Genomic DNA, 18,135 nt, shown 5'->3' with positions numbered 1-18,135 from the left:
TTGACAGTAGAGTCTTGTTGATCTTAAGGATAAAGTGGTCAGTTTTTCATCTTAAAAATGATATTAGCTGTGGGAGGCATATTTTTAAAGTGCTTTCAAAGCTCATTTATTCACCTTCTGCATGTAAAAGCTGTTGACGAGACATTATGGTAGAATGCATTGGCCACTTAAGCAGAAGCCAAGCCAAGTTCTCTGAAAGAGGAAGTATGCCATCTTGTGAGTTACCAGAAACCCCTATTTTACTCTGGGAAATAATTTCTGAAGTAGCTGAGATGGTAAAGGTAAGTGAAGTTGGCCATACAAAGGGGGTGGAGGCGTTCTGAGTCATGGAAGTGTCCTGGTAAGTGAGCTGTGGCCTGCCTGAGAAGTGCCTATCACAGAGGGATAGTCCAAGACCCCAGCAAATGGCCTAAAACCATGGATAGTACCAGAACTTACACACACACACATATATGTGTTTTCCTTCTGCATACATACCAGTGAGAAATTTAACTTACAAGTTATACACAGTATGAGATTAATAGCAATAACTTAAAATATAATAAAATTGCCAGCATCACTACGGCTTTGAGGTCATTGTTAAGTAAAGTAAGGTTACTTAAACACAACCTCTAGGCTACCATTAGAGTCATTCTGGTAACCAACAAGGCAAGTGACAAACAGATGGCAGGTGCTGCACAGCTTGGGCAAAGGGATGGTTCACATTAATGGGCAGGGACAACACGGTGGTGCAGGAGTTCATTAAGCTGTCCCAGAGAGTCCAAGTGAAAAATTTACAGATTATTTACTTCTGGAATTTTTCATTGAATATTTTCAGACTATAAGTAACTGAGACTCAAGGATACTGTATTCTGGAGGGTATGTGTGAAAGAGGTGGTGCTGAGAGACAATGATGGGCAGGAGAGTAGCTGCTAGATCATGAAGAGCTCGCACAGTGCCCATTTTCACATTTAAACTGTCCTGAGAGCACCCAGAGTCACTGGGGGCTTTTAAGAAGGAAATTTAAAAAGAAGAGAAAATGAGATAATCTGGTTTGCACTGTAAAAAAATAGAGTTCCAGTTTGGACTGAACACCAGAAAGTAGGAAGTATTAAAGTAACTCAGGAGAAAACAGTTGTGTACTTAATGCATAGTGGAGCAGGATGGAGCAAAGTAGAGATTTTCTAGAGTTCTAGGAGGTGGAGCTGGGTGAGAGAGAAAGAGGCAAGGATGAGTGCTTCATTCCTGTCCAGGGTAAATGGGCAAATAATGTTCTTGGCTGATGTGGGTAATACAGGAGAAACAGTTGGGGAAGGTAATGAACTGTGTTTGGAGATACTGAGCTTGAGGTGCCTGCAGTACATCTAAGTGGGTATTTTTGGATTTACTGTCCAGAGCATAGAAGAAAGATCTGAATGGTAGCTATAGTTACTATATGTTCATTGAACATGGCAGGAGATAAAATTCATTCATTTAATAAGAACTGATCTTACTCCCTTCTATCTTCTACCTCTCTTGTCTCTTGCCTCTTGGCTCTCTGCCTTCCATTGCCCGTACCTTCCCTTTACCCCAGAACAGTAATTTCTCAATGATCAGCATGGAAAGGTGCCACAGTGACATGTCTTCTACGAGTGTTTCCCTTATCTTCCCATCCTTCACTTACTCGCAAGGGTTGATTCTAGCAGGATTTCTTTTTGCAAAGATAATATTGTATTAGCATCATAATATTTGTTTCAATTTTAGTGTCTTAAAGACTTTTCTACATGATCCTCTTGTGGAGTGGAGTAAACCAGTGAAGGGACATTCAAAAGCATCACTGAATGAAACTGGGGAAGTTGTCAATGAAAAGGTTAGTAAAATGTGTAGCTCAGTACTGTGTGTCTCTTCAAATGAGAACTGATCCTAATATTGTCAGTGATTGGATATTGATTACTACGAAACCTACATTTTCTTTATTGTCATTATAAATATTTTGTATTTGTATAATAAAACAGTTGTTTAACCTAGACCATTTATAATCATGAGAAAATAGTGGGAAAAATGAACATAAATTACCTGAACTTAACAGAGCATCATGTCTGAGCCTTAATATGATGGTACTAGTTTGCCACAAACCATCTAGACAAATGTACTTTTCAGTCCTTACTAAAATTAGTTGAGGCTTCCATGGTAGGGTGGAGATTAGAAGCTTTCTCCTTGTGACTTAGTAAATAAGAATAATCAGGGTAATGAAAGTCAGATATCTTCTGAAGAGAGGAAAAACATCGGGAATCACAAAGGAGGTCATTGGATGGCTGAAAAACATGGAGAAGCAGAAATGCTGTGCAGAAAAAAAAAAGTAGAAAACAACCTGCAGCTCCAGCTCCAGCTCCCCAGGCAGAGTGTGGGGGTTAAGCCACACCACAAGGTAAGCCAGGCAGCCCTGGTGAAAACAAACTGGCAGTCCTAACTGCTGGATAAGCCCACAGTTCTTGCAAGCTTTAAATCCACTTGGAGGATTTGGCATGACATTCTCTCTCTCTCTCTCTCTCTCTCTCTCTCTCTCTCTCTCTCTCTCTCTCTCTCTCTCACACACACACACACACACACACACACCATATAGCAGGCTATGGTTGAGAAAAAAATCAGTTGTGTTGATCCCATTGTGAGAAGTGCTGAGAAGACTGAACTACTCGGAGGACTTGAAAACAGGGACACTCCCAAGCCAGGGAACCTTGGGGATAGCCTGCCACAGTGTCTGGGTGGGAGAGGGTTGGATACAGAAGCCAAAGCAGCAGGGACCTCAACTGTGAAGTGCACTATGCTTAGTGGCCCCATCTTCCCATGGTAAGGACTGAGCCCTATCACTTGAGGATGATTGCAGAGTCTGAGACTGCCTCCATGCCACATGTGGTTTGGTGCTGGGCAGCACTAAGAGCTCTTAGCCCAGGACTACAGGATCTCAATTTTCTCACCATCTTCCCTCCCACAGAGTGATTTCCTGCTGGGCAGGAGATGAAAGCATGAGGCTGGCAGGCAGAGTGCAGGATTCCCTTGATTCTCCCTCTAGTGCAGATCTCAGTGCTTATTTGCTTCCAGCACACTCAGAAAACCCCTAGACTTGAGCATTTGCCACCACTGGGTATAAATAGAGGGACCTTTGGAGTGGAAACCTGCCCCACCCACAGGCCACAGAGCTCATTAGGGCCAGCAGCAAAGCTTCTGAAGTGAGTGCAGTCCTGAGGTTGGAAATATACCCTCAATTACAGGAACTGCATGCAGCACCCTCCCGAACAGTACAAGCTATACTAGACTCCCCACACACACACACCACCTGGGAGGTCCCAGTTTACTTTTAAATTTCTTTAACTTTTTACAATTCTGCTTCCTACATTTTATCTAATTTGTGTATTTTCTGTTTTGTAATCAGATTTTTAAAATTTCTTGCTCTTCTTCCTCACGTTCTTTTTCTTTTTTCTTATTTAACGTTGCTTCTTTCCTTTTTCCCTTTTCCTGCCCCACTCCATTTTTTCATTCACTTTTTATTATTACTTTTACCATTATTAATTCTCAACTTAGTAGTTAATTTATTTGATTTTTGCCATTGTCTTTTCTGTGGTTATTGGTGGTGTAGTTGACTTGATTTTAATTATATTTCTGTACATGGTTCATTTGGGTTTTGCTGCCATTACAGTGGTTTATTTTCTCCTTTCTGACTGGTTCTGGGGATTGAGCCCTCAAGAGAAGTCTGCTCGCTTAGAAAAACCTCATATAAAACCAAAAGAGACGTCCATCCCAACAGATGTGTAAATTGCAACTTAGAAACACAAGAAATATGAAAAAGCAAAGCAACATAATTGCTCCAAAACTTCACAGCTCTTCAATAACTAAATCCAAAGATTTGAAATGGTTGAAATATAGCATTCAAAAGTCTAGTGGTAAAAATGACCAGTGACTCAAAGAGGACTCAAATAAACAGATAAAGTGAAGAAGTTAATTCAAGACCTGGATGAGAATTTCAACAACTTAGACAAGAAGTTCAGAAAACATTCTTGAGGGAAAAAAAAACCAAACTAATGGAAATCTTGAAAATGAAAAGCACAATAAATTAATATTTTTAAAAACTCAATGGAAAGCATCACCAATAGACTATACCAGGCAGAATAAAGAATATAAGGGTTTGAAGAAAAGGTTGAGGAATTAGTACATTCAGAGAACAAAAAAAAAATTAAAAGCAATCATGCCATACCATCGAAGAACACTGGGACACTCTTAAAACACCAAACCTACAAACCTGCTGTGTAGAAAAGGGAACTGAGATACAAACATAAGACATACAAAACTTTTCCAATAAAATTATAGCATAAAATTGCCCAAATCTAAGGAAGTAAATGGGCATTTAAGTACAGTATTTAGAACCACAGACACACAAGACCAGAAGGAAAACTCTCCATATCATATTATTGTTAAAATGCCAAGAGTACAGAACAAAGAAAGAATACTGAAAGCTTCAAGAAAGAAGCACTAAGTTACTTGCAAAGGCAACACTATCAGAATAGCCGCAGACTTCTTAGCAGAAACCATAAAGTATAGGAAAGCATGGACTGATGTATTTCAAGTTCTGAAGCAAAATAACTTCCAACCAAGATTATTGCAGCAAAATTATCTTTTTAAAATCGAAGGACAAGGAAACCAGGAGGGCCCCTGGGCCTCCAGTGGCCCACACACAGACGGCTTAGGAAGACGTGGACAAGGTGAGCTTCGCGGTACACGGTACTCCCACAGACAACCCTGGGCCAGATCAGCATAGCCCCCTGGACAGACCGACCCCCACCCGGGGAAAAAAGACAAACTGAGTAATAAACAATAAGAACAATAAAGACACGCGGGAAAGAGGGTGGGGCACACTGAGCGCTGAAGATTAGGGGAAGGGAATCCTTCCCGGGACTGTAAATAAACAAGCTGGGTGGGCCAGAGAGCCTCTGGCGGGAGCGGAGGCACGTACCCAGCAACCAGGATCGGGAAAGCTTGTGAGAGTGGCAGAGGGAGGAAAACCCCACAGGAGAGTGGGGAAGACCCACCTGCCACATGACCTATAAACAAACACGCCAGCCAGCAGGAGCAGCAGAACACGCCCAGCAATCAGGAGCGGGAAAGCTTGTAAAAGCAGCGGTGGGAGTAAAACTCCACAGGAGAGGGGGGAAGACCCACTTCCCACGTGAGCTGTAAACAAACATGCAGACCTGACAACACGGGTGCAGTGTCACCTCCCCCAGTGTGCTTGGAAAGGGGAAAGCTTGTAGCACAGGAGAACGCTGAGTAAACAAAGCCTGCAGGGCCAGGTGAGTGCTAAGTTCACCCCTGAGATCTGCATAAATAACACCTCCAGCAACAGCAGGCTGACAGCAATGGGCATGCAAGCCACAGCCGCAGATGCCATTCTCAGAATGGTCTCCAGACTCTTTTTTTTTCTCTCTCCCTACCTTTGATGAGAAAACAACTGAACTACACCTGCATGCTGAAAAACTTACTGAAACTGTATTGCATTTGAACTTGGGACACTTGGTGGGCTTTTGTGTGTGTGTGTGTGTGTGTGTGTGTTTTGTTCTACTATATGCCTCCCCCTTGATGAGACAACTACAGAACAACATCTGAGGCACCATCTCCAGAATTGCAGGCTGAGGGACAAACACCAAAATTATTAAGACTGAAATTTCATTGCATTTGAACTTGGAGGTTTTTATTTTTTATTTTGTTCTATTTTATTTTATATTTTTTTCATTTACTTATTTTTTTATTTTTATTCTTATCTTTACTCTCTTTATTTTTTATTTTCAATCCTCTCTCTGTCTCTCTAATGCCTTTTCAGCTTATGGTTGATTAGTACACTGTCTCTTCCTATTTATATCGTTGAAACTTTTTTTGTTTGTTTCTTTGTTTTGTTTTGTTTTTTTCTACTTAATTATTTGTCTTTCCCTTTTCCTTTAATTTCTTTGCTTTCCATCCTCTCTCACCCTTCCATTCTAAATATCACCATTGTTATTATTACAATCTAGAAAATACTTGATTGCACACAGTACAGGGACAATAACAATATCAAGGGCAATGACGGGAAGACAGAAAAAACAGGGAAACCAGTTTCCCCACAGCAAAAAATTAGTACAGGAACCAGAGGGAAATGAAGAAAACAGATACTCAGATCCAGACTCCAACAAAATGAAGATAAACTATGCCAAAGGACCCAATGAAGCCCACAAGAATAATTTAAAAGAAGACATACTACAGGTACTCAATGAGAATTTTATAGAGCTGATACTGGATAGGGTCAACCAAAATGTACAGGAGACACTCAAGAAATTCCAAGACAACAAAAATAGAGAATTTGAAAAAGCAAAAGAAGAAATAAAGGAAACCATAGAAGCACTGTATAAACACCAAAGTGAAACAGAGAATACGATCAATAAACAGATAAATGAACTCAGGACAAAAATAGACAACATTAAAGAGAAATCGGCCCAGGATATGGAAAACCTCAGAAAAAAAAAAGAATGAAACAGAATTGCAAAACAAAATGGAAGGCCAATCCAGCAGAATAGAACAAACAGAAGACAGAATCTCAGAACTCGAAGATGAAATGGTAATTAAAGGAAAAACCGAAGAACTATTAATTAAACAACTCAAGACCTGTGAAAAGAAAATGCAAGAACTCACTGACTCCATCAAAAGACCAAACTTGAGAATCATGGGCATCGAAGAAGGAGAAGAGGTGCAAGCGAAGGGAATGCGTAATATATTCAACAAAATAATAATGGAAAATTTCCCAAATCTAGAGAAAGATATTCCCATACAGATGCAAGAGGCCTCCAGGACACCAAACAGACCAGATCAAAAAAGAACTACCCCATGACATATCATCATTAAAACAACAAGTACAGAAACTAGGGAAAGAATATTGAAGGCTGTAAGAGAGAAAAAAACAAATAACATACAAAGGTAAACCCATCAAAATCACAGCAGACTTCTCAACAGAAACATTAAAAGCAAGAAGAGCTTGGGGTGAGATCTTCCAGGCACTGAATGAAAATAACTTCAACACCAGGATACTCTACCCAGCAAAACTATCATTCAAAATAGATGGAGCAATAAAAGTCTTCCATGATAAGCAGAAACTAAAACAATATGTGACCACAAAGCCACCACTACAAAGAATTCTTCAAGGGATTCTGCACACAGAAAGTGAAACCCAACATAACCATGAAAGGGCAGGCAGCACCAAACTACAGGAAAAGAAAAAGCAAGAAAGTAGATAGTAACCTCAACTTAGGTACACACAATCAAATCTTCAAACAACACAACTAAGACAACTAGATGACAGGAATCACCACATATATATCAGTACTAACACTTAATGTTAACGGACTTAATTCACCCATCAAAAGTCACCATTTGACAAAATGGATTAAAAAGGAAGATCCAACAATTTGTTGCTTACAGGAGACCCATCTCACCGACAGAAATAAGCATAGGTTTAGGATGACAGGCTTGAAGAAGATTTACCAAGCCAATGGCCACTGAGAACAGGCAGGAGTAGCAATACTTATCTCTGACAAAGTAGACTTCAAACCTACATTGATCAAATGAGATAAAGAAGGACTTTCCATGCTAATAAAAGGGGAAATAGACCAAAAAGAAATAATAATTATCAACCTATATGCACCCAATGTCAACGCACCCAATTTCATCCAACATACCCTGAAAGACCTAAAAGCATATCTTAACTCCAACACACTGGTTATGGGAGACTTTAACACTCCATTATCATTAATAGATAGGTCATCCAAACAAAAAATCAATAAAGAAATCCAAAATCTAAAATATACAGTAGATCAAATGGGCCTACTTGAAGTCTACAGAACATTTCATCCAACGTCTACACAATATACATTCTTCTCAGCAGCCCATGGAACCTTCTCCAAAATAGATCATATATTAGGGCACCAAGCAAGCCTCAGCAAATATAAGAAAATAGAAATTATACCGTGCATACTATCTGATCACAATGCAATAAAACTAGGACTCAACAACAAAAGTAAAGACAAAAAACTTGCAAACAGCTGGAAACTAAATAACTCATTACTTAATGAACAATGGGTCATTGATGAAATAAAAGAGGAAATTAAAAAGTTCCTGGAAGGCAATGAAAATGAAAACACAACCTACCGGAAACTATGGGACACAGCACAGGCATTCCTGAGAGGAAAGTTTATAGCCATGAGTGCATATATTAAAAAGTCTGAAAGATTCCAAATCAATGACCTAATGATACATCTCAAACTCCTAGAAAAACAAGAACAAGCAAATCCCAAAACAAATAGAAGGAGAGAAATAATAAAAATAAGAGCTGAAATCAATGAAATAGAAACCAAAAAAACAGAGAATTAATGAAACAAAAAGTTGGTTCTTTGAAAAAATAAACAAGATGGACAGACCCCTGGCAAACCTGACTAAAATGAGCAGAGAAAAAAACCCAAATTAGTAGAATCAGGAATGCTAAAGGGGAGATAACAACAAACACCATGGAAGGAAAATCATCAGAGACTACTTCGAGAATCTATATTCAAATAAATTCGAAAATCTTAAAGAAATGGACAGATTTCTAGACACATATGATCATCCAAAACTGAACCAAGAGGAAATTAATCACCTGAATAGATCTATAACACAAAATGAAATTGAAGCAGCAATCAAGAGTCTCCCCAAAAAGAAAAGTCCAGGACCTGATGGATTCTCTGCTGAATTCTATCAGACCTTTAAAGAAGAACTGATACCAACCCTCCTTAAACTGTTCCACGAAATAGAAAGGGAAGGAAAACTGCCAAACACATTTTATGAAGCCAGTATTACACTTATCCCAAAACCAGGCAAAGACACCTCCAAAAAGGAGAACTATAGGCCAATCTCCTTAATGAACATTGATGCAAAAATCCTCAACAAAATAATGGCAAACCGAATTCAACAACACGTCAAAAAGGTTATTCACCATGACCAAGTAGGCTTCATCCCAGGAATGCAGGCGTGGTTCAACATATGAAAATCAATAAATGTAATAAACACATTAACAGAAGCAAAGACAAAAACCACTTGGTCATCTCAATAGATGCAGATCCAACAGCATTTCATGATAAAAGCTCCAAGAAAACTAGGAATAGAAGGAAAGTACCTCAACATTATAAAAGCTATATATGTCAAACCTACAGCCAGCATTATACTTAACGGAAAAAAACTGAAACCATTCCCTCTAAAATCAGGAACTAGACAAAGATGCCCACTATCTCCACTCCTATTCAACATAGTACTGGAATTCCTAGCCAGAGCAATTAGGCAAGAAGAAGGAGTGAAAGGAATACAAATAGGTAAAGAAAATGTCAAAATATCCCTATTTGCAGACGACATGATCCTATACCTTAAAGACCCAAAAAAGTCTACTCAAAAGCTTCTAGACATCATCAATAGCTACAGCAAGGTAGCAGGATACAAAATAAACATAGAAAAGTCATTAGCATTTCTATACACTAATAATGAACAAACTGAAAACAAATATATGAAAACAATTCCATTTACAATAGCCTCAAAAAAAATCAAATACCTAAGTGTAAACCTAACAAAAGATGTGAAAGACCTCTACAAGGAAAACTATACACTTCTGAAGAAAGAGATTGAGGAAGACTATAGAAAGTGGAGAGATCTCCCATGCTCATGGATTGGTAGAATCAACATAGTAAAAATGTCTATACTCCCAAAAGTAATCTACATGTTTAATGCAATTCCCATCAAAATTCCAATGACATTCATTAAAGAGATGGAAAAATCTACCGTGAAATTTATATGGAAACACAAGAGGCCACGAATAGCCAAGGCAATACTCAGTCAAAAGAACAATGCTGGAGGTATCACGATACCCGACTTCAAACTATATTACAAAGCAGTAACAATAAAAACAGCATGGTACTGGCACAAAAACAGACATGAAGACCAGTGGAACAGAATAGAGGACCCAGATATGAAGCCACACAACTATAACCAACTTGTCTTTTTTTTTTTCCTTCGGTGCTGGGGACTGAACTCAGGACCTTGCACTTGCCAGGCAAGCGCTCTTCCACTGAGCTAAATCCCCAGCCCTAACCAACTTGTCTTTGGCAAAGGAGCTAAAAATATACGATGGAGAAAAAGCAGCCTCTTCAACAAAAACTGCTGGGAAAACTGGTTAGCAGTCTGCAAAAAACTGAAACTAGATCCATGTGTATCACCCTATACCAAGATTAAATCAAAATGGATCAAGGATCTTAATATCAGACCCCAAACTCTAAAGTTCGTACAGGAAAGAGTAGGAAATACTCTGGAGTTAGTAGGTATATGTAAGAACTTTCTCAACGAAACCCCAGAAGCACAGCAACTAAGAGATAGCATAGATAAATGGGACTTCATAAAACTAAAAACCTTCTGTTCATCAAAAGAAGTGGTCTCTAAACTGAAGAGAACACCCACAGAGTGGGAGAAAATATTTGCCAGCTACACATCAGACAAAGGACTGATAACCAGAATATATAGGGAACGTAAAAAGCTAAATTCTCCCAAAACTAATGAACCAATAAAGAAATGGGCAAGTGAACTAAACAGAACTTTCTCAAAAGAAGAAATTCAAGTGGCCAAAAAACACATGAAAAAATGCTCACCATCTCTGGCAATAAAGGAAATGAAAATTAAAACCACACTAAGATTCCACCTCACCCCTGTTAGAATAGTCATCATTAGCAACACCACCAGCAACAGGTGTTGGCGAGGATGCGGGGGAAAAAGGAACCCTCTTACACTGTTGGTGGGAATGTAAATTAGTACAACCACTCTGGAAAAAAATTTGGAGGCTACTTAAAAAGCTAAACATTGATCTACCATTTGATTCAGCAATACCACTCTTGGGGATATACCCAAAAGTCTGTGACACAGGTTACTCCAGAGGCACCTGCACACCCATGTTTATTGCGGCACTATTCACAATAGCCAAGTTATGGAAACAGCCAAAATGCCCCACCACTGACGAATGGATCAATAAAATGTGGTATTTATACACAATGGAATTTTATGCAGCCATGAAAAAGAACAAAATGTTATCATTCACTGGTAAATGGATGGAATTGGAGAACATCATTCTGAGTGAGGTTAGCCTGGCCCAAAAGACCAAAAATCATATGTTCTCCCTCATATGCGGACATTAGATCAAGGGCAAACACAACAAGGGGATTGGACTATGAGCACATGATAAAAGCGAGAGCATACAAGGGAGGCGTGAGGATAGGTAAGATACCTAAAAAATTAGCTAGCATTTGTTGCCCTCAATGCAGAGAAACTAAAGCAGATACCTTAAAAGCAACTGAAGCCAATAGGAGAAGGGGACCAGGAACTAGAGAAAAGGTTAGATCAAAAAGAATTAACCTAGAAGGTAACACACATGCACAGGAAATTAATGTGAGTCAACTCCCTGTTTAGCTATCCTTATCTCAACTAGCAAAAACCCTTGTTCCTTCCTATTATTGCTTATACTCTCTCTACAACAAAATTAGAGATAAGGGCAAAATAGTTTCTGCTGGGTATTGAGGGGGTGAGGGGGAAGGGGTGGGGTGGGTGGTAAGGGAGGGTGGGGGCAGGGGGGAGAAATGACCCAAGCATTGTATGCACATATGAATAATAAAACAATAAAAATTTAAACATAAATAAAATCGATGGACAAGTAAAGACCTTCCATGATAAGCATAAAACAATTAATGATCACTAAGCCAACATTGCAGAAGATACTTAAAGTAATATTACACATAGAAGAAGAAAGATATGGGAACTTTGGAAACCAATCTCACTAGAAGAGATAAACAACTCAGTAAACCTGCAAATCTCTAATGTGAAGATGGGAAAAGCCAGTATATTCCTCTCAATAATAACACTAAATATGAATAGTTTTAATGATGCAATTAACAGATCGTACTGGCTGAATGGATTGAAAAACAAGATTCACTTCACTGACAAAGACACACACTAAAAGTGAAAGGGTAAAAAGTAATGTGCCACGCAAATAAAATATGAAGTAAAGAAGAGCCAAAGCGAAAATTAGTCCAAAGGGATAAAGAAGGTAATGATATGTTAATAAAGGGAACAATCCATCAAAAACATATAACAGTTGTAAACATAAGCACTGAACATTGATGCACCCAATTTTGTGAAACAAACAGTATTAAACAAAGAGACAGTAGATCCAAATACAATAATAGTGGGTTACTTCAGTACCCCACTGTTATCAATACATAGATCATCCAGAACCTCCCCCAAAAAATCAACAATGAACCTTCAAAGTTAAGTTCTGTACCATATATCAGATAATTTACCTAATAGCTATAGAATATTCCATCCAACTACTTTGGAATATACCTTGTTCACAGCAGCTCATGGATTTGCTTTACACCATAAACATTTTCATTCTGGGGATATAAGGATGGTTCAATATATTTCCAAATCAGTAATCATAATACAGCACATAAATAGAATGAAGTACAAAAAAAATCACATGATCATCTCAATAAATGCAGAAAAGTCATCTAACAAAATTCAACATGCCTTCATAATAAAGCCCTGAAGAAACTAGGAGAAGGGACATACCTCAACATAATAAGTCCATATACAACAAACATGTAGCCAACATTGTACTAAATGGGAAAAAAACTAAAGCTCTTCCTCTAAAATCAGGAATGTGGAAAGAACATCCGCTCCATTCCATGCATATTCAATTTGATACTTGAATTCATAGCCAGAGCAATAAGCAAGAGAAAGAAACAAAAAGGAGCCGAGAACCGGTGGCTTACCTATAATCCTATCTACTAGGAGGCAGAGATCATGAGGATCATGGTTCAAAGCCAGTCTGGGCAAATAGTTGGCAAGACCCTGTCTCAAAAAACTCCATCACAATAAAGGGCTGGTGGAGTGGCTGAGTTCAAATCCCAGTATGCAAAAAAAAAAAAAAAAAGAAAAGAAAAAGAAACGAGAGGAAAGGAAGAAGTCAAATTATCCTTAAAGAGTCCACAAGAAAAGTTCTTTAGATCTGATAAACACTTTCTGGAAAGTAGGAGGATACAATGTCAACATACAAAAAATCAGTAGTTTTTTTCTTTTTTGAAAACACAGGGTCTCACTGTATAGTTCAGGGTGACTTCAAACTTGTGATTCTCCTGCCTTGGCCTCCCAAGTTCTGGAATTACAGGCATATATATACACCATGCCTAGCAGTAGCTTTTCCATATGCCAATAAATGCAGGAAAACAATCCTAGTCACAATAGACTGAAAAAAAAAAGTGCCTAGAAATAAACCTAACCAAGGAGGTGAAAGACATCTACAGTACTGTAAAACACTGAAGAAAACAATTGAAGAAGACACTGGAAGATGGAAAGGTCTCCCATGTTCATGGATTGTCAGAAGTGATGTTATGAAAAAGGCTATCTATGTTAGCAAAAGCAGTCTATAGATTGAATATGTCTCACATCTAAAATTGATGTGGAAGCACATAAGACCCTGAATAGCCAAAGCAATCCTGAGCAAAAAAGAGCAATGCTGTAGATATCACAATACTTGATATCAAAGTATACTACAAAGCCATCATAATACAAACAGCATAGTACTGGCACAAAAACAGACACATAGATCAGTGGAACAGAATAAAGGACCCAGGAATAAGCCAATGCAGCTCCAGCCACCTGATTATCAACAAAGGTGTCAAAAACATACATTGGGGAATAGATCCTCTTCAACACATGGTGTTAGGAAAACTGGATATCCATGTGTAGAAAACTGAAAATAAACCCCTATCTCTTGCTCTGAACAGAAATCAATTCAAAGTGGATCAAATATGTTAACATAAGATCTGAATCTTTGACACTACTATGGGAAAACCCTTCAAGATGCAGGCATGGACAGCAGCTTTCTAAATAAGATTACAGTAGCTCAAGAAATAACAGCAAGAGTCAACAAATGAGATTGCATCGAAATTAAAACACTTCTGCATGCCAAAGGAAATAACTAATAGCGTGAAGAGACAGCCTACAGAATGAGAGAAACTCTTTCCAGATATTCATCTCATGGGATCAATACACACAACCCCTAAAATACTCCAATCAATAAATGTGCAATTGGAGTGAACAAGTAGTTGTCAAAAGAAGTACAAATGGCAGGTGACTACATGGAGAAATCCTCAACACCCTTAACCATCAAGGAAATGAAGATCAAAACTACCCTGAGATTCCATCTTATTCCATGCAGAATGGCTGTCATCAAGAAACAACAAATGCTGGTGAGGATGTGGTGGGCAGGGGATGGAACCCCTATACATTATTGGTAGATATGTAAGTTAGCCCCCCCTATGGAAATTGCAGCACTATTCATAACAGCCAAGCTATGGAATCAGGCTAGGTACCCATCAACTGATGAATAGATGAATTCAGAAAATGTGGCATACCTATGCAGTGGACTCTATTCAGCCGTGAAGAACTAGAACTGGAAATCATTGTGTTACACAAAATAAGCCAGTACCAGAAAGGCAAACGTCACATGTCTTCTCTCATATAGGAACCTACATTAAAGAAAAAAAAAAACGTGAAAGCAGAAGAACTGTTTGGGAAGAGGAAGGAGATCAGTGTGGGATGGGGGAAACAAAGGACGGCAATTGGGAGGGGTCGATATGATCAAAGCTGATTTATACATATATGATCCATTTTGCAATTAATATATAGTTGAAGCCTCAAAGTTAGGATATATTGGGGATTGTTTCCTTTTTCTCTTTTTGGTGCTTGGTCCTTGGAGTGTAGCTAATAGAGCCACACCCCCAGGCTGAGGATTATTTTTCTAAAAACATCCTTCTTACTTTTGCACTCTGATATATTTCTTCCTTTCTTTTTTCCTTTTTTTTTTTTTTTAGGAGGGGAGGAGGAATAGGTAGAGGCACAGTTACTATGTAGCCCAGCCTCCTGAGGTGCTGGAATTACAGGCATGTGGTATCAAGCCAGGGTGATACGCTTTTTCTTAAGGGAGGGAGATGTGTAGAATGCTGAACACCTCACTTAGAACTTTCTTTTGCATGTCCTAACATAATGTAAATACTAGGTATTAGAGCGTTGTTGCTCTTACTAGAATATTCAAATCTCTAAGCTCTGGACACTTTCAAAGCAGATTTTTTGTGGATTTTTTCCCTTGTGGTGGTGCTCGAAATGGAACCCAGCATCTTGTGTGTACTAGGCAAGCACTCATCCCACTGATCTACTCCCCCAGCCCTCAAAACAGAATTTTTAAATCACTACTTTTCTGGAAGCGTAATGTGGAAAGCATTCTAGTGTTTCTTGTAGTCCAGAAACATGTTCAGTCAGGAGATGCCGAATTAATACTGCAAGCTTCAAAGTGAGTATCAAATTATTGAGTTTCATTCTTTTTTCTGTGTTTGCTTCTATAATGGGATATTGATCAGTAAAATGGTGCTAACATTTATTAAATTCAAGACGTTCCAAATTGTCAGCACAGTGCTATTGGATCTGTAGCCGCAGTGACTTTTCATATCTTTTTAGGCCAAGACACATGTTCTTGACATCGAGCAGAGACTGCAAGGTGTGATCAAGAACCGGAACAGAGTGACTGGGCTGCCACTGTCTATCGAAGGCCATGTGCATTACCTCATCCAGGAAGCTACTGATGAGAACTTATTATGTCAGATGTACCTTGGTTGGACCCCATATATGTGAAGTGAAATTATTTCAAAGAATATGTTAATAATCTGAAATTAATGCCCTCGTTATTAACGAGTGCTGTATCTTCAGTTCAAAAGTACAACCCAAGTTTGTTCTTGTTCTCAGGGCAACTGGTCGTATTTCTGATTGTTAACAACATTTAAAACAATATATGTACAGTAATTAACTAAAACTTCACTCTTCATACATACGTGTTTTAACTGGAGAGAGGTAACATCATTCATGTGTTCTTGTTTATTTATTTACTTTTGGTGGTACTGGGATTTGAATTGAGGAACTCAGCTTGCGGGGCAGGCGCGCTACCCCTTGAACCACTCCGCCAGCCCAGCGTCGCGTGTTGCGAATGTATTTGTTTCATTTTGACCTGGGCCCCATCCTGGCGGGCCCTGTGCCGGGGGTGCCCTCTAGGAACGGACGGACCGTGCAGAAGACATGCGAAAGCAGCCGTGGAGTTCACCGCGCAGAACGCGTTGTGCTGTGCGTGCCAGTGCTGTGGGGGAGGGGAAGCCGGCAAACCGGAACCTGAAGCCGCGCAAGCACCTGAGCGGGTAAAGCGTGCGTGTCCCGTGTCAGAGACGGGTGGCTTCAAATTCCGTGAGACCTTAGAATCTGAAAATGTTCTTGGGGTTTTTTCTGTAAGTTTTCTTACAAAGATTGAAAATATCTACAACGTAATGCATTTGTTACATTCAAAATATGTAGAAAGTCCTTACATTTAGATCAGATCGTTTCACGTAATAGAAGGCTGCTTTTTTGTATGGGCAAAACGTGAGGCAGGAAACATGAATGTGAAAACTAAGCATAATTTCCTCTCCAGGACCTGATGTTAACTGCTAAGGGCGGGCTCGTTATTTCTTAGCGCTTTGGAAAATAACGTTTTTCAAAGCAACTTTATTTTTAGAAGTGGGCTTAACTCCTCAAAGAAAATAACTCGCAAAATGAAAGCGATCGTCAGGCCTTTTCCAAGTGTGTGTTGAAAACCCTGAGGTTGGCAATGCCAGGAGGGCCGGGCTTTGCGTGAGGCGCGCAGGTGCGCCTGTCATCCTGAGACCCGAGGGGGGCGCTCCAGCCCCGCCCCCGGCGCCAGCCCCGCCCTCGGCGCGCGCCAAGCCCGCCGCTCTAGGCCGCCGGCGCTCTCTATGGTCCGCCGGGCGGTGTGTTGTCATCGGCGGAGCGACGGCCGGAGGCGGCGGCGCAGGCCCCGGCGGGGCGTTTGGTTTCGGTTTAGTCCTGACTGGAAGTAGTGTTGACGGTGGAAATGGGAGTCCCCAAGTTTTACCGATGGATCTCGGAGCGGTATCCTTGCCTCAGCGAAGTGGTGAAAGAGCATCAGGTGCGTGAGCGCGGGCCGGCGCCTCTGAAGGCCGGGACCCGAGGACCCGGGGACCCGGGGACCAGGGCTTCCCCGCGTCGTCCGCCCGGCGAGGGGCGCCGGGAGGGGGCGGAGGTTCGAGGACCCCGGGCCGAGGCTGACATTCTCGGGGCTCAGCCGGCCCGGGCCCCTGGGTGCGCGTAAACAGGACGCCGCTCCCCGCCCCCACCGGCCGCGTCCGGGGCTGGGGGCGGACACCGTGCTGCCGCGGTGCTCGCGGCCGGCTGGCCCACCGCCGCGCGTGGCGGCCCACGAGCGAGCGCAGGTGTACTGGACTGGGCGAGGGAGCAGAGAAGGCGGACGCCCTGTCCGGGGCATCTGGTGGAGCTCTGGTCACTTTCGGGTTTGACAGCAAAAAATCACTTTCGAAATGCCTGTTGGCAACATTGTATTAATAGCGGGCGCTGTCAATTACATTAGGGCCTAACTGGGGGTTTGGAAGGTACTGAAAGTCTGGAACAGATTCTTTTTAAAGGTGTTGCATTCCGATCTAATGAGAACAAGCTTACACAAAGTTCCAGAGTGCTGGCTTGTTTTTCATTTATTTAAAACACGGGTTGACTTAGATTTATTTCTGGAAGGGAGGGTACATCGCCTTGAGGAAATGGAGACAGCTAACTATGGCTTCTCCTGCAAGTCAACAGTTATTTGACTATCGGTCACTTTATCTCTAAAGTGAAAAGCACTGTGACTTGGGAACACATAATTTGTTCACTGATGTTCTTAATTCTGTACTATTTGGCACAGAGTTTGGTTTGGTCTTGGATTCTCTCTATCCTGAGGAATTTTGTTACTGAAATACAAAAGCAATTCCTTGAAGGCAGTTTTATGACATAGACACTGAGAACAGGTTGCATGAAAGCGTTACATAGAAAGTGGGAGTAAGGATCGTTTGAAAATCCCACTGTACTTAAATCTTAAAATTTGGTGCATCAAAGTAATGTCTTCCACAAATGTTTGATTGACATTAGACAAGC

General features: G+C 40.4%; 2 protein-coding genes across 5 annotated transcripts in view; both read left to right on the top strand.

The window, feature by feature from the left end:
* Atr (ATR checkpoint kinase) overlaps nt 1–16,005 on the top strand; it is a 101,483-nt gene extending 85,478 nt beyond the window's left edge. For all 3 annotated transcript variants that reach the window (XM_074059639.1, XM_074059640.1, XM_020184709.2), the window contains 2 exons: nt 1,723–1,828; nt 15,607–16,005. In XM_074059639.1, coding sequence (XP_073915740.1) covers nt 1,723–1,828; nt 15,607–15,780 — 280 coding nt within the window. In that variant the 3' untranslated portion in view covers nt 15,781–16,005. The remainder of the gene's footprint in view (nt 1–1,722; nt 1,829–15,606) is intronic.
* A 927-nt stretch (nt 16,006–16,932) lies between these two features.
* Xrn1 (5'-3' exoribonuclease 1) overlaps nt 16,933–18,135 on the top strand; it is a 101,742-nt gene continuing 100,539 nt past the window's right edge. The window contains exon 1 of one of the 2 annotated variants that reach the window (XM_074059642.1): nt 16,933–17,119. In XM_074059642.1, coding sequence (XP_073915743.1) covers nt 17,045–17,119 — 75 coding nt within the window. In that variant the 5' untranslated portion in view covers nt 16,933–17,044. The remainder of the gene's footprint in view (nt 17,120–18,135) is intronic. The other variant, XM_074059641.1, reaches the window with a different exon arrangement.

Source organism: Castor canadensis, chromosome 17 (assembly GCF_047511655.1).
Source record: "Castor canadensis chromosome 17, mCasCan1.hap1v2, whole genome shotgun sequence".
NCBI lineage: Eukaryota > Metazoa > Chordata > Mammalia > Rodentia > Castoridae > Castor > Castor canadensis.
This window is presented reverse-complemented; position numbering and strand designations above follow the sequence as displayed.